This window comes from Mus caroli, unplaced genomic scaffold (genome assembly GCF_978045245.1).
Source record: "Mus caroli unplaced genomic scaffold, Mus_caroli_1 scaffold_4, whole genome shotgun sequence".
NCBI classification, from domain to species: domain Eukaryota; kingdom Metazoa; phylum Chordata; class Mammalia; order Rodentia; family Muridae; genus Mus; species Mus caroli.
In genome coordinates this window covers 117,984,204-118,000,698 of record NW_028227259.1, presented here as the reverse complement: position 1 = coordinate 118,000,698, position 16,495 = coordinate 117,984,204, and the positions used below count along the sequence as shown (strand labels likewise).

The window sequence follows — 16,495 nt, the reverse complement described above, 5'->3', positions numbered from 1 at the left end:
CAAGAACACTATCCAGGTGCCCGTCAGGCCTGCAGGAGCTCCTACTGTCGGCTTAGAGACTCAGCTTCTAACACCCAGTAGGACTTCGGCAAAGTCACTTTCCCTGCCTGAAGATGCACACGGTCTTGTCAGGGCTGCAGGTGTGGGTGAGAAACCCAGCAGCATATCCCCTCTGCTGTGCTCTAGGCTGGACAGCAATCACCGTGCATCTTACCAACCACAGGGACTTTCCAAGTCCGGTTTGTCCACCCAGCATATCCCAAGGGTGTCTACTCGGGCACGCTCATTAACCAGGAAAGGCTAGGAGTGGCCTTCCGTGTGTCCTGTGAGGCTGGAGAACCTGTGGGCTGCCCCCAGCCTGCAGGTCACATGTGTGGCAGAGCCCTTTTGACCAGACCACTCAGTGACGCTGCTTTCTCATAAGGAGGGACAGTTGGCACCTCCATGGCCTCAGGGTCCTGCCCAGGAAAGCTCGGACTGGGCCTGTGTGTGGGGTTGGGGGCTTTCCACGGTGAGTGTGAGTGTGTGAAATCTGTATCTGCTTCCCCCACCCACTTCCCAGGAGAAGGAGAAAGCACACGAAGGAGCCAGGCCTATGCGTGCCATCTTCCTGGCGGACGGCAACGTCTTCACTACTGGCTTTAGCCGCATGAGCGAGCGGCAGTTGGCACTCTGGAACCCAGTAAGCCAGTTTCCTCCCTTTCCAAGTTTCTGTCAGCTTGAGTGGGGCTTTGGGCTGGCAGAGGGGGTCACAGGCTCCTCAGCGTGATTCTCTGTGGTCTTGCTGTCTTAAGTTAGCAGGAGGGTCTCGTCCTCAGTGGGGCTCAGGCAAGCAGTGCACCTGAGGCCTGCACTCGTGGGGCTCCAGAGTCTCCACTGGTGCTTAGACCTCACAGGGACGGAGCACACAGTCCTGCTCAATGTGTCGTTCTTTATAATGAGAAAGTGGTGGCCGGAGAGAGATGGCTTGGGGTCAAGAACATTATGTCACCTATGGTCACAGCTGCAGCTCCAGGGGATTGGATGCCCTCTTCTGTCCCCAGCAGGCGACTACACTCATGCACACACACGTTGGCCTGGAATTCCCAGGTTGTCCTTTAAAAACAAAAATCTTTTTCAAAAAGAAAACAGCTCGAAGGAGAAAGGCTCTTGTCGTGGACCCATACTGATGTCTGCATTGATCGTCAGGGAGTTTGATTTACAGTGTTTGCATGCATGAGGTCACCTGTATTTACATGCACGAGGTCACCCGTGTTTGCTCAGACTTGAAGTTCTGCTGGGATTTTAAAAATGTATATATGTGTGTTGTGTGTGTTTATGTGTATTTTTTAACTTATTTTCAGAAAAACATGCAGGAACCAATTGCTCTCCATGAAATGGACACTAGCAATGGGGTGCTGCTCCCCTTCTACGACCCGGACACCAGCATCATCTACTTATGTGGGAAGGTAAACAGCGTCTGATGTCAGGCCAACCGCAGAGGGGCAGGGCTTGTCCTCAGAACCCTAGAAGCTAGGCAGTGTAACTGACATATTTAATGTTAAAGTTGTGTGAGTGAGTGTGTGTGTGTGTGTGTGTGTGTGTGTGTGTGTGTGTGTGTGTAAAAGCATGTTCATGCTGAAAGCTTGTCCTCTTTCAGACCAGGTTGCTGGCGTTGGGTAGCTTGCCAAAAAAATAGCTGACCACTTCAAACATGATGACCACAAGCTTTTGTTTTGTTTTTTTTATCCATCTATCTAGATATCTATCTTTCTATCTATGAATGAGTGCTCTATTTGCATGTACACCTGTGTGCCAGAAGAGGACATCAGATCCCATTACAGATGGTTGTCAGCCACCATGTGGTTGCTGGGAATTGAACTCAGGACCTTTGGAAGAACAGCCAGTGTTCCTAACCTCTCAGCCATCTCCCCAGCCTAACCACGGGGTTTCATTCACTGCCCTGAGAGCCTTTGGTGCTGTCCAGAGTTAGAAGAAGCCACTGAAACACTGCTGCTGCTTCTAGAGAGACCCTATGTTGATCTCCCCTGGTTGCCTGTCATTGCTGGGGCCTGAGAGTGAGGCTTCAGGCGGGCAGCTGCGCTCTCAGCCACTTGCTTTGCTTGCTTGACTTCTGAAGCTGGTGCTCAGGGCAGTTGTGCGCCACTTGCTCTTTTGCCCTGACCCTGACCTGATTTCTAGGCCCAGGAGAGGAGAGGCATGGGAGCCCTCTACAGGAAGTGCTGGAGAATTCTCAGGAAGAAGGGGAAACAATGGCTTGTAATTCAGGCAGATGTGTTTAGAGGAGCAGTGGACAGCTGCTGAAGTTAGGTTTCCATGAATTCTGGGTGGTGTGAGTACCACCCACTTAAAGAAAATGTCTGCATCACCGTGGGCACTGACTTGTCTCTGGTTCTTAGGGTGACAGCAGTATCCGCTATTTTGAGATCACCGATGAATCCCCATATGTCCACTACCTCAACACATTCAGCAGCAAGGAGCCTCAGCGAGGGATGGGCTACATGCCCAAGCGGGGCCTTGACGTCAACAAGTGTGAGATTGCCAGGTAAAGAATTGAACCCAACGTGTCCAGTTGTTCATGACTGTGGCTTGTGGCCTGTCCTTGCAGTGGAGCACAGCTGGGACACAGCAGGGCTCAGTGTCTTGTGTGCTCACTTTTTCCTTCATGCCGAGGCTGTGGGCAGTGGTCCCTGGGAGGCAGGTGGGCAAGAGCCGTGATATAAAATGTATTGCAGTGGGAGGGCGATGCCCAGCAGGCTCATGCCAAGGTGTCTCCTGAGAGGCCACACCATGCCACAGACCTGGTATAAAGGAGAATTATTCAGGGGAAGGAGCGAAGGAGTAAAGGCAGACAGATGGGGACAGAGAGCTGTGAGGGGAGAGAGGCCAACTGGGAACACGTGGGGGGTGGGGGAGAAGAGGTCTGTGTAGATGGCTGAGTAGCTTGCTCCGTCGGTAAAGCTCTGATCTTACAGGCGTAGGTTAGCTTAGGTCCCAGGACCTGTGGTTATCTCTGTGGTGCACATGGTAATCCCAGCGCTAAAGAGATGGGAGGTGGAGGAGACAGCAGCCTGGGAGCGCCCATCAGCCAGCCTGCCCTGTGTGGCAGTGCTCCAGGCCAGTGTGGGACCCTGTCTGGAACAAAAAGTAGAAGGCAGGGTCAGCAGGATGGCTCAGTGGATAGATATTTGCCACACAGACCTGATGGCCAGAGTTGGATCCAAGGGGTCCTGGAAAAGCAGGAGAAGGGGAATGACTCCATTGTGCTGGGGCACACACACTCACATGCTAACACATGCAGAGGTAGCAGTAAGCCGTAAGAATGACAGGAAGGTGGAAGGGGCCTGCAGGCCAGCCCCGGCAGTTGTCCTGAGTTCCCATGTGTGCCACGTGCAGTGCCTGTGCTGGCAGGTGCTGCCTCGTGTGAGGTGTGTGTGTGCTCTCTTGTCTGGGGATACAGTGGAGAGTCACTGGGGCATGGCTGTGCGGTCCCCAGCACTTGGCTTGGCTGCAGCCATCTTTCACAGGCCTCTCCTGCTTGCAGTCCCCAGTTGCATAGACAGTCACTCTTCTCTGTAGAGGGCACACCAAACTGCTCCTAGCCTGCCGCAGCCACTGAGGTGGTCAGTGGAGGTGATCTTCAGATCCCACGGGCGCTGGAGAGAGCGGGCTGGGGCCGTCAGTCACTCACTCTCTGTAACTTTGCCTCTTTGTGTCTCCTTTGAAGATTCTTCAAGCTTCATGAGAGAAAGTGCGAGCCCATTATCATGACGGTCCCCAGGAAAGTAAGTGCCTGGGTGTTGGGTTTGGTCTTAGTATGCGTGGCTGTTTTGCCTACATGTGTTGCTGTGCACTGTCTCCATGCCCACCTGGTGCTTGCGAAGGTCAGAAGTGTGGGGTCCCTGGAATCAGGAGCACCGTGAGGGGGCCAGGCATCAGACCCAGGTCCCCTGCAGGACAGCGAAGGCCTGTGACTGCTGAGCCCCTTGTATGAGTTTAGGGCTTCTGTTGCTGTGATGAGACTTCATGACATTCGCAGCTGTCAGTCACACTGCCTTGCTGAGCTCACTGTCTGGGCAGGAGCAGATGCAGCGGCCATGCTGGGACACTGCTTGCTCCTCATGGCCAGCTCAGCACCCAGGCCCACCTGCCCAGGGCTGGCCCCACCCACAGTGAGGCGTGCCTTTTCACATCACTCACCAGGCAAGACAATGCACCGTGGGCTTGCCCACAGGCCGGCCTGTTGGAGCGTTTTTTTCTCACTGAGGTTCCCTCTTCTGAGTGCCACTAGCTTGTGTAGAACTAACACAAGACAAGCCAGCAGCACCCCATCTCTGCTGCTCCATGTCCCCAGTTCTGAAGTGAAAACTCAGGTCCCTGTGGTGTGCATGCCTCTTCCCACTATTCCAGATTGTGGGAGACAGTAAAGGTTGGGACATATCCCGTGGGGAACGCTTGTCCTGCATCCGTGCAGCACTGGACTCGGGCTCCAGCCTTTCTTCTCGTTTACCAAGCGTTCTCCACATGCCTCTTACAGTCTGACCTCTTCCAAGACGACCTGTACCCTGACACGGCGGGGCCGGAAGCCGCCCTTGAGGCCGAGGAGTGGTTTGAGGGGAAGAACGCGGACCCCATCCTCATATCGTTGAAGCACGGGTACATTCCAGGCAAGAACAGGGACCTCAAGGTGGTCAAGAAGAACATCCTGGACAGCAAACCGGCTGCAAACAAGAAGAGCGAGCTCAGCTGTGCCCCTAAGAAGCCCACAGACACGGCCAGTGTGGTAAGGCATGTGTGCCTGGGCTGGGCTTGACCTGAAGCCTCTGGAGAGCCCCCTGTGGCCCAGGGCAGTGCCCAGCTCTGGGTGACTATGGTGTGCTAGGCCAGCCAGCACTGGCTTTTGTAATGCCTACTGTGTGTCTGAGAGTGGACAGGACCCCTGCCGGGCTAAGGGAGGCAGGAAAGGGAGTGTTCTTAGAGATGGAAGTGGTACACATAGCACTGGATTCACGATGTGGGGCTAGCAATACGACTACTTTGCCTGGAGCCTAGGGGTCTGAGGAACCTACCACCAGAGGGCACTGCTCCCTCAGGAGAGAATGGCTGGGAGGGGTGTGGAGAATCAGGCAGAGCAGTGCCTTAAGTGGCATCTGTACTTGGTGCCGTAAGGTTTCCAGTTAATAAGCTCTTAGGAGACACTGGCTCTTCATCCGAGCCCCTACAGAGCAGGCTCCTCCTGACAGGAAGCAGAGCGAGGGGGCTGCAGGCCCTGGTGTGCCCAGGCTTGCCCGGTGAGGGCTCTGCCCAGCAGCTGCAGATGGAGGACCGGGAAGCCACTTTGAGGCACTGCAGTTGCCTTGTGGGCTCTCATCTATCTCAGAAGCTCCGTGGTGCCTCGGGAAGACCTGGTGTCCTGGGGACTGCAGCTGGCTGTCCCAAGCGTGTGAGAGGCACCGAGAGACTCCACTCCGCGCTGTCAGAGTTAACAGAAAGGGAACGCGCTTTGTTGCTGCTGTCTGGTCACCTTGTTCTGTTTGTTTCTCAGCAAAACGAAGCCAAGTTGGATGAGATTCTGAAAGAGATCAAATCCATAAAGGAAACAATCAGCAGTCAAGACGAGCGCATTTCCAAGTTGGAGCAGCAGCTGGCGAAGATGGCTGCCTGAGGCCCGCCCACCTCCACAGACGGTGGCTGCTCCTCCTCCGAGCACTCCCAGGGAGGGCAGAGAGGGAGACACTGCCATTTGGAGACATTCCATGTCAGATCTGTCAGCCAGCGATAGGCCACATTCCAGTAAGAACTCAGTTCCTCTCCCAAATTTCCGCAAACCTGGAGGCTGAGCTTTTCGTCAGGGAGCTTTGGTGTTTGGCAGGTCTGCTGACTTGCTGAGCTTTCCTACGTTTGAAATGCCAGATATTCTGAATTTTAGAGACCAAGCTCCCCCTTGACCCAGCATCCTCCTCACACACCTGATGACCGGGCCAGCGCCACCTCTGCTCTCTGTCTCTTCCTTTTTAATGTTGCCAAAATCGAAAGTAGCTTTTTTTTCTTTGTATTTTTCTACTTTGCAGTATTTGTGGGTTTTCTTTCTTTCTTTCTTTCTTTCTTTCTTTCTTTCTTTCTCTCCTCAATTTAAAAGGGACAGCAGCACTGTGTATGTTTATAAACTAAATGAAGATGAAATGATTATTTTGTATAAACACTCACGAGAACAATCAGTGCAGCCGCCTGCACAGGGCTGGCTCACTCACAGCACAAACCTGGGCGTTAGTCTAACGACTGTGCAGAAGGAGGACTTGAGAAATCACGTGGACCCACCACACACTGCCCCCATTCCATTGAGTCTTCGATCAAAAGTCCTGTCTCTCTCTCTCTCCTTGCTCTCTCTTTCCTAGAAGTTGGGTGGTTGCACAGAGGGAACTCGGTGATTATACTCTAACCCGAACTAGCTCATGTTCCTGCAGTTTTGTTCTCCACAGATGGTTGTGCCTGTCCCTTCCAGCAGTGTGGTTCCCTTCCGGGCGGTTTGGACAAGGGCACCCAAGGCGAGTGGATACCTGTGTGTTGACAGTCCCTTGTCTACAGAGGCAGCTTGCCTGGCCCTTGGGTATAGTGTGGGGCTTGAACCCAGGCGCTGTGCGCACAGCCTCTGCCCCTGCCCCAGGCCCTCTGTTTCCCTCGCTCCTGTCTTCCCTCCTTACTTTGCTGCCTCCTGTCTCAGGCGCCCAGCCAGCCCTCGAGGGCTCTTGAATGTTGCAGTGGAGGGAAAGGTCCAGAACAGTGGAAAGGGAAGTTCAGAGATAGACCATAGCTGGCCACGCACAGGCCCTCTGCCCTGCCACCCAGATCAGGCTGCTGCTTGCCAGCACTGGCCGTGGACGTGTGGAGCACAGCAGTGCCCTGGGCATGCCTGCTCCAAGGGCAGCAGCTAGACCTTAGCCCTACTCTAACCTCACAGCCTCATGGTGCGTGTCTATGGAAGCAGACGACCTGGGTAGTGTCAGATGGATCACGAAAGGCAAGCCTTGGCAAGTGTTGGTGCTGGTGTGGGTACAGTGCTGGCTGCCAGCAAATGCACAGGTTATCAGGGCAGAGCATAGTATGGCAGCAGCCGCTTAGAGTATGTGGACTGACTGGGTAGTGTTGTAAGAAAAGGTTCTCTCAGCCACCGAGATAGGGGCTTTGGGGCTCCTGAGCCTCCGTAGGTTTCTGTGTCTGTCTCGTGGTTTAATATTGGATAAGGAGATGGAGAGACCATGGCTGGAATGACTCACACTGCATTGTCTGTACGTGTGCTACGCCGAGGACTGTGTGAAGATTCACAAAGGTTCTGGGGTCCATTGAATTAATTACGTAACAATTGTAGAGGCTGGTGATGAAGTCAGAGGGGCTGTGGTTCAGAGAGGAAGGAGTGACTGTAGTGTGTGCCCACCTGACACGCTGTGGTGGCCTCTGTTTCCCTGTGGCACCGGAGGAAGACAGTGAACTGCTCCTACACCCACTCTTATAGAGTGGCCATAGTGTTCTGTCAAAACACTCGCTTCCGTTTTCAGAGATAAAAGGCATTGATTACAGTCGTGTGCTGTGCTTCTTTCTCGCCTCACTCGGCTGTCTCTGAGCAGCCACACCCTGCTGGGCACAGGCACCCAGCAACTGCCAGACGGGCGGGTGGTCGAGAGACTAATGCCATGGTCTAGATTCTGACAGCCCTGCTGAGTGGCCCCTGCCTCCAGCCCATGGGCCTGTGGAACCTGAAGCCAAGCTCATCTTCCAGTCTCTTCCCTGTTTCAGGGGAAGGATGGTAACCCCACGAGGAATGAGATACCCAGGCTGACCACTTGGCCCCTTGCAGGGACACCATGGCCAGTGTGGGGAGCGCCCCCCCTGGACTTTGTTTGTTCTTCTTTTGAGACAGGGTATCAGGTAGGCCAGGTTGGCCCCAAATTTGTTGTGATCTCCCAGCCTCCATCTCCTGACTGCCTGGGGTCACAAGCCTGCCCCACCAGGCCTGCTTTACATGGTGCAGAGGATCAGGGGCCTCTGCGAATGTTCAACAAACACTTTACCTACCAAGCCACAGCCGCAGACCTGGGTTTTATTTTGTTTATTGTTGTTTAAAACAAGGTTTCAGAGCCTAGCACTCAGAGGCAGAGGCAGGGCCAGCCTGGTCTACATAGTGCCAAGACAGCCAGGGCTATTTAGAGAGACCCTGTCTCAAAAAGATAAAAAAGATGAGATACAGGTACCCCAGACTAGCTTTGAACTTGCTCTGTGGCTGTAGACAGCCATGAGCCTCCTGCCTCTGAATCCTGATTGACAGCTACACACACCCCACAGGGAGGTAGGTGTGTTCAAAGCATTTTCAGTGAACGGGAACCCTTGGCTGTGCTTCTGCCCATCGGGTCCTCGGTGTCCTGACTGTACCTTTCGACTTCCCCTTTCCTGTTACCCCATCACCCGATGACATTTCAGTTTTTATACAGAAGAAACCCCCTTGTTTACCTTCCATGTGATGAGTGAGTACCGGAAGGCCCTCCCCAGGTTCCTTCCTCCCAAGCAAGGGGAGCAGCCTCTGGTTCCCATGACGGGCAGGGAAGGGAAGTTGGCGGGCCTCCCTCCGAGGACCCCAGCTGTGGGGAGAGGCCCAGTGGTCTGTTTACGACTGGCTCGTTGTCTGGTTTGGCCACCTTGACTCTCTGCCAGAAGACCTAACAGCTTCTTGTGTCCCCCGTCCGTCCATCCGTCCGTCCATCCCCAGACAGTGAACCAGACGCTGTCTGGGGAGAACTTACTTTTTTAAGGTTACTTCCCTCCCCGGACTTAACTTAGTGCCCCATGCCCTATCCAGAAACACTTTTGGTTGGGTCTTAAAGAATAAGTCAACTCTAATAAGTGTCCCTTTCTCCTTCCCACGAAGTAAGCGATCCTGACATTGTCACTGGGTCATGGACACGAGGCGTGGTCAAGGGCACACTTTCCCTGGGGTGGGGTGGGAGGTGTTTGTTGCTCCTGTAGGCTCCTGCTAGCAGTCACCTGTGCACAGTGACAGCACCTTTCTGGAAGGCAGGCTCACAGCTGGGACCAGACTTGACAGTTCGTGGCTTAGACTTCTCACCTGAAAACTTCCCTCCGAAACACCAGCGGGATTGAAAGCAGAGACTTTGAGGACTGAAGTGGCCCCCCCAGTGGTCCAGTTCCTGGACACACCCGTAACACCGTATGGCTATTTAGTCATTTAATAAAAAGACACTGAGAGACATCAAAAAAATAATACTAATATGTTGGGCTAGAGAGATGGCTCAGCAGTTAAGAGCACTGACTGCTCTTCTGAAGGTCCTGAGTTCAAATCCCAGCAACCAACCGATGGCTCACAACCACCCATAATGGAAATCATTTATTTCATGTATGTGAGTACACTGTCGCTGTCTTCAGACACACCAGAAGAGGGCATCAGATCTCATTATGGATGATTGTGAGCCACCATGCGGTTGCTGGGATTTGAACTCAGGACCTCTAGAAGAGCAGTCAGTGCTCCTAAGAGATCAACCTGCCTCTGCCTCCCCAGGGCTGGGACTAAAGGTGTGGGTACCTTGTTGGTATTTACATCTTAAAGTAGCAGGCAGAAGCCCAAAGGAAGACTGTTGAGTGAGAAGAATTGTGAAATCGAAATCCCAATGTCCATATACAGTCAGACATGCTGGGGCTGGGCAGCCGGCTCAGCAGCTGAGGAGGGCGTGTTCTGCCCTTGCAGAGGAACCAAGTTTAGTTCCCAGCATCCACATTGGGTAGCTCACGGCAGAGGATCCAACACCCACTCTGGTTCCTGTAAGCACCTGAACTTTGCTGCACACATCCACAGAAAGATACACATAATTCAAAATAGAATATGTTATTTTAATTTGAACATGCCATACATTTCGGCCATCTTCCTAAATACTGGGAGTTCTGCATGACAGAGACTGTTTTGCTACAACCTAAAATCCCGCTGTTTTAGTTTGTAATCCAGCTTGACCAAAACCAGCCCAGGGAGGAACGGGCTTGGTTTCCTCTTACAGTTTATCCATCATCCAGGAGTCAGGGCAGGAACTCAAGGCAGCGGGAACCTATTGGCGAGGGTCTCTAGTGGAGCAGTGGCCCATCCAGTCCGGCAATGGCTGTCACCTGAGGGAGAGACCAAGAAACCAATAGCTGTTTGGTGCACGAGGCTGGATGTCTCAGCTGGTCATTGGTCTACACCAGAATTCTGAAGTAGGTCATAATGTCAATGAAAGAATTCAGCAGCAGCCGGATATATGAGACCAGGAACGAGCAGGTAGAAAGCAAAAGCTTCCTTCTTCCATGTCCTTTCTAGAGGCTGCTACTAGGTGTGGCCCAGATTTGGGGTGGGTCTTCCCACCTCAAATGATCCAATCACGAAAGGTCCCTCTCAGGTGTGCCCGGCTGCTTGGGTTTTTAGTTAATCCAAATGACTGTGGTCAAGTTGGCACAAGAGTACCCATCACACGCCTGGAAGCAGGAATGGATGCAGAGGCCGGCAGGCATTGTTTACTGGCTTGCTTGATTTCTTACACATCGGCACTGCCCATAACGGCTGGGCCCGCTTACATTCTCAAACATGAGAATTCCCCCAGACTTGCCTGCAGGCCGATCACACAGAATCCATGTTCTCAACTGAAAGTCCCCATCTCCCAAATGACTCTAGCTGGTGTCAGGTTGGTAAAGCTGGCCAGCACCAATCGGGCGCACAACACTGTTCAAGTAGACTTGTTCCTTTCTCATTTGCTCCCAAGAGGGCGCGCTAAATATAAAACAATATAACTGTAATAACATAAAACATCCCAACTTTTAAAAGTCCCACCACCTTTAAAATTTCAAATATTTAGCCGGGCAGTGGTGGTGCATGCCTTTAATCCCAGCACTTGGGAGGCAAAGACAGGCAGATTCGAGGCCAGCCTGGTCTACAAAGTGAGTTCCAGGACAGCCAGGGCTACACAGAGAAACCCTGTCTAAAAAAAAAAAAAAAAAAAAAAAAAAAAAAAAAAAAAAAAAATCAAATATTTAAGTCTCTATAAACTATAAAGTAGTAAATATTTAAAAACTAAGAAAAAAATCTGGGGAGCTGGAGAAATGGCTCAGGAGATGCCCTTCCAGAGGTCCTGAGTTCAATTCCCAGCAACCACATGGTGGCTCACAACCATCTGTAATGGGATCTGGTGCCCTCTTCCTTCCGGTATGTCTGAAGACATCGACAGTGTACTCATATACTTAAAGCTGAGGGGGTGGGGGTGGAGAGAGAGAGAGATCTAAAGTCTCCTTTAAAGTTCAAAGACTCTAAAAATTCCAAAATCTCTAAACTTTGCAACGTCTCTGTAAAATTCCAGGCTCTTCAAAACACCGTGGGCCTCTGTAAAATCAAGACAAATACCTTTTTTACTCCCAGAGGATGGAACCAACACACAGTTGTGAAGGAATCAAAGCAAAATCAAAGTCTTTGATGCTTTCAAAACCAGAACCACCTGGGAAACTCTTACACATTACCCATTTTAGCGACCACTGACTTCTGTGTGCTGGCTCGGAGAAAGTAGTCCTAAGGTTTATTTTAGTTTACTTTTATTTTTTGGGGGGGGGGGTCAAGACAGGGTTTCTCTGTGTATCCCTGGCTGTCCTGGAACTCACTCTGTAGACCAGGCTGGCCTTGAACTCAGAAATTTGCCTGCCTCTGCCTCCCAAGTGCTGGGATTAAAGGCGTGCGCCACCATGCCTGGCTCACAGATTTTTTTTTAAAGATTTATTTATTTATTTATTAATTATAAGTACACTGTAGCTGTTTCAGACACACCAGAAGAGGGCTTGTCAGATCTCATTACAGATGAATGTGAGCCACCATGTCGTTGATGGGACTTGAACTCAGGACCTTTGGAAGAGCAGTCAGTGCTCTTAACCGCGGAGCCATCTCTACAGAACCACAGATTTTTTTTTTTTTTTTTTTTTTTTGGTTTTTGAGACAGGGTTTCTCTGTATAGCACTGGCTGTCCTGGAACTCACTTTGTAGACCAGCCCCTGGCCTCGAACTCAGAAATCTGCCTGCCTCTGTCTCCAGAGTGGTGGAATTAAAGGCGTGCACCACCACGCCCGGCTAGAACCACATATTCTTAAAGCTCACTATATCAAATGACCCCATGAGAGTGTTCTAGGGACTCTGAAACTTCCCTCTGAAAGGTCACAAGCCAGAGGAGGAAAGCATTCAGGACCCAAACCTAAAGGGGGCATTTCAGATTCCAACAGTTCTCCCTCATGATGACTGCATGTGCAACTGAGACCCTGATGGATCTTCAGAGAAGGGCTGTGTGCATCAGCCAGTCTGGAAGGGTAGTCTGCAGTCTGCCCTGCCAAGCAGAACCTCCAGTTGGGTTAACCTTAGAAAGGTTGTAGGAGGCAGAGATTGCTGTGCATGTCTTGTTTCTTTAGGAGTGAGTGTGTGTGTGTGTCCTGTAGCCCATGATGCCCTCGATCTCAGAGCACCCCTGCCTTAGCCTCCCCATTGCTGGGTTTTGAATGCCTATCAGCATGCATGGCTTTGCCCTCCACACTAGAGAGCTTCAGGTGTGGGGAGAACCGTTGGCCACTCTCTGCTGCTCCTCTGTCTGAGGAAATGATCTACGCTGCGGTCTCCAGTGTGCTGCCCATGTGGCATGCGGAATCTGGGGCTTGAAAGTGAACACCCTGACCCTGTGTTCCTGTTTGAGGTGGGGGAATAGAATCTGGCGAGTGGAGGGGGCAGTAGCCATTTCCCCTTCAGATGACTCGGATAAGCCTACAAGCCCCTGGAGTGGAAGGGGCTGGGAGTGGGGATGAAGCCCTCCCTTAGCTGGGCCTTTCAAAGCAAGGCACTGCTTTTTCTTACTCTATTTTATATAACACCTTTGTGTGCCTCCCCCCAACCCCCCCCCATTAGATAGAGAATCTTAGGAATATGTAGATGGGCAAAGACTATGACTGGTTTAAGTTTTTAAGATTTATTTTTATTTTTGAATTATTTTTTGTGTATGAATCGTTTGCATTTGCCTGCACATAGACCTGTGCACCACAGGCTTTCCTAGTATCTACAGAGGCCAAAGTGTACTGGATCCCCTTAAACCGGGGTTACAGGCAATTGTGAGATTGCCATGTGGGAGCTGGGGACTGGTCCTCTGCAAACCAGCCATTGCCGTCCTTCTCTCCAGACCTCTTATAATTCACCAAAACCAACCCATGCTGAAGTTCATCGGTGGTCTAGCCTGGCTGTTTATAGGCCTGCTGAGAGAATTGTTACTTATCCCATGTGCTTGTCTTGGTGACCCTGAACATGAGTGTGGTTAGGAGGAGGACAGACTCAAAGCATACACATCCGGAAAGAATCCTGTCTGCCCTCCTAAACTTAAGTCATCTTTTTCCTTTCTGAAAGGTGAGGTTCTATGAACAGTGTGGACGCATCTGAGCTCAGTCATCAGGTCTACCAAGCCTGAAACTATCTCCAAGGCTAGAGTCCAGCCTGTTTCTTTGAGTTGATGGCTTTTAAAACTTATCTACTGGGCCAGGCGGTGGTGGCGCACGCCTTTAATTCCAGCACTTGGGAGGCAGAGGCAGGCAGATTTCTGAGTTCGAGGCTAGCCTGGTCTACAAAGTTAGTTCCAGGACAGCCAGGACTATACAGAGAAACCCTGTCTCGAAAAACAAAAACAAACAAACAAACAAAAAAAACAACTTATCTACCATGGAGCTAGAGAGATGGCTCAGTGTGTGACGTGCTTGCTGGCCAAGCTTGGGGACCTGGTTTAAATCCCCAGCCCCCACAGAGAGGTTGGGCATAGCAGTGTGTGCTGGGGGAAGGTGGAGACTTGAGTTCCCCTAGGGCGTGCAGGTCACATAGGCTATCAGAATCTTTGAGTTCCAGGTTCTGTGAGACTCAGTCTCTAAATAAGATGGCAAAGCCATGGAGGAAGGTACCAAGAACACCAGTGATACACAGACATGCTTGCAGATGAAACACACACATACACTTTTAAAAATTAAAAAACAAAACAAAGCCGGGCGGTGGTGGCGCACGCCTTTAATCCCAGCACTTGGGAGGCAGAAGCGGGTGGATTTCTGAGGCCTGCCTGGTCTACAAAGTGAGTTCCAAAACAGCCAGGGCTACACAGAGAAACCCTGTCTCGAAAAAAACAGACCAAACCAAACCAAAACAGCTTTTTTTAAAGCTCAGGTTGCACTGGGACTTAGTACCTGACCATCCATGAATTTCCAAGATTTCCTTAGTGACTGCTCAAGCCTGGCCAATGGAAGCTCAGGCCAGCTCTGTCTGCCCAGTGCTTCCTCCCGGTTTAATGAAGTCACTGGGTTTCAGTTTCCTCTCCCAACTAGTGCAAAGTGCAATTAAAGACACAGCCGAGCATGCCATGGTGATGCCCCTGAAACTCAGTGTGGCCAGGAACCTGTGAGCCCTCCCCTCACCCCGCACCCCAAGTCAGCTAAAAGGAGGAAGACTGAGTTGAGGGAGGGATAAATACTCAGGAGATGCTTGTCCACCAAGCAGAAGCCACAGTTCCACTTTTGAGATAGGCTCTGTCAACAGTGACCACCGATGAGCACCGGAGAGCACCTGTCCCCCAGCGAGCCCAGAAATAGACCTCAGTTTCCAGGCTAGCCACTGGTCTCTGGCACACATCAGGATTGTAATTCCTGCCCCACACTCCAGGGACTCATAAAGACACTGCATCCTCCCAAACTGGTCACAGCAGGTTGGGATGCAGGAAGGAGCTAAGATTCAGGCACTTTTATATAACACTGTCTTTGCTATCTACCAGCAGATCACCCTGGGCAAGATACTTCACTCCTCTGGACCTGGTATTTCTTAGTTTCTTATCTCTACAATGGGGGCAGCAGTAGTACCTCCTTATGGGATAATTATAATGGTTAAAGAGTCCAGGGCAGGGCTTGGGAGACCTGAGCACCAGCTATTTCTTAGTGCTAGGTTCTGTGTTAGGACAAAGAAGTGCCGCGCCAAGCAACATAGACATGGCTTTCCTCCCAAAGCTTCCAGGAAAACGGCACTCATCAAGCAGGGGCAGGACTGGGTGCTCTGGAATCATGGGGGAGGGACGTGGTAATCCAGGAAGGCTTGGGGAAAGCACATGAACTAGGGTCTGGTAAGTGGTAAGGAAGAACAACAACAACAACAAAAAAAAAATGCTCCAAGCAGAAGGTGCACAAGCCACAGCCACAGAGACAAATACTGTATTTGTAAATAAAGTTTTATTGAAACACAGTTTATCAGTGTGTTTATATAGCTGGTGTTATGACTTAACAGATCCACAGAAACAGTAAAATATACTGTCTGGTGCTAGAGAGATGGCTCAGTGGTTAAGAGCCCTGACTACTCTTCCAGAGGTCCTGAGTTCAATTCCCAGCAACCACATGGTGGCTCACAGACATCTGTAATGAGATCTGATGCCCTCTTCTGGTGTGTCTGAAGACAGCTACAGTGTACTTAAGTAAATCTGAAGGAGGAGGAGGAGGAGGTCCTCTCCAGAGAAAGCTCTCTTGTATGTAATGAGTTGCTCTCTGGGACTTCATTTTGTAATTCCTGAATGGGCTGCCAGACCCTTCCAGAGTCCTCTACAGAGATCTGGAAACCAATAGGATTGGTGCCGTTTGGGGCCGCAGGAAGGAACCATGTTTGGAAAGGAGCCGTGGTTGGTATAGGAAGCAGGTGGTCGGCTTGTAGGAAGCTGAGCCCGGTGTGTGTGGATGGGGGCAGGGAGGAGGCAATAACGATACAGACCCCTTGACCTCTTCAAGATCTCCTTGCTAGTTCTGACGTAAAGACGGTGCTGGGGCTAACCCAGCTCCACAGCTGAGGGCTAGCACATGCCAGGGCTCTGGGTTCAATCAGTTGGACCTAAACAAATGAAACACATGAACATGACACCAGGATGGGTATTTTAAAATATATGTGTATATTTAAAAACAAAACAAAATAAAACAAAAACAAAGTCAGGGCGGGCAAAGGGAAGGGCTGCCCATACCACTTCTGGGGACAGCCACATGAACGCAACACTGATCAAACCCTCAATGCCCACACGACAGAGCTTTGCTGTTTACCTGTGCCTCCTGTTTTTCCCTTGAGGCGTGGGACCTGATTTACAGGTATCCCCCACACCCTTTTGTTTGTTTTGAAGCAGGGGCTCACTATAGTTTCCTGAAGTTCATTATAGGGACCAGGCTGTCCTCAGAGATCCACCGGGCTCTGCCTTCTGAGTGCTGGGATTAAAGGTGTATGCCACAATGCCTGGCCCTGTTTGTGGTGGGGGTTTTTTTGTTTGTTTGTTTTGGGGTTTTTTTTTTTTTTCTTTTTGGCATAGAGCCTTAGTCCACAGTCCTGACTATCCTGGAACGCCATCTGTGGTTCAAGCTGAACTTGAACTTGCTGTAGTCCTCCTGGCCTACAGAGTGCCAA

General features: G+C 51.1%; 1 protein-coding gene across 2 annotated transcripts in view; it reads left to right on the top strand.

The window, feature by feature from the left end:
* Coro1c (coronin 1C) overlaps window positions 1-7,574 on the top strand; it is a 64,722-nt gene extending 57,148 nt beyond the window's left edge. For both annotated transcript variants that reach the window (XM_021162248.3, XM_021162247.3), the window contains 6 exons: window positions 563-682; window positions 1,344-1,448; window positions 2,400-2,545; window positions 3,728-3,785; window positions 4,538-4,783; window positions 5,546-7,574. In XM_021162248.3, the coding sequence (XP_021017907.1) occupies window positions 563-682; window positions 1,344-1,448; window positions 2,400-2,545; window positions 3,728-3,785; window positions 4,538-4,783; window positions 5,546-5,665 (795 nt within the window). In that variant the 3' untranslated portion in view covers window positions 5,666-7,574. The remainder of the gene's footprint in view (window positions 1-562; window positions 683-1,343; window positions 1,449-2,399; window positions 2,546-3,727; window positions 3,786-4,537; window positions 4,784-5,545) is intronic.
* The last annotated feature ends 8,921 nt before the right edge of the window (window positions 7,575-16,495 follow it).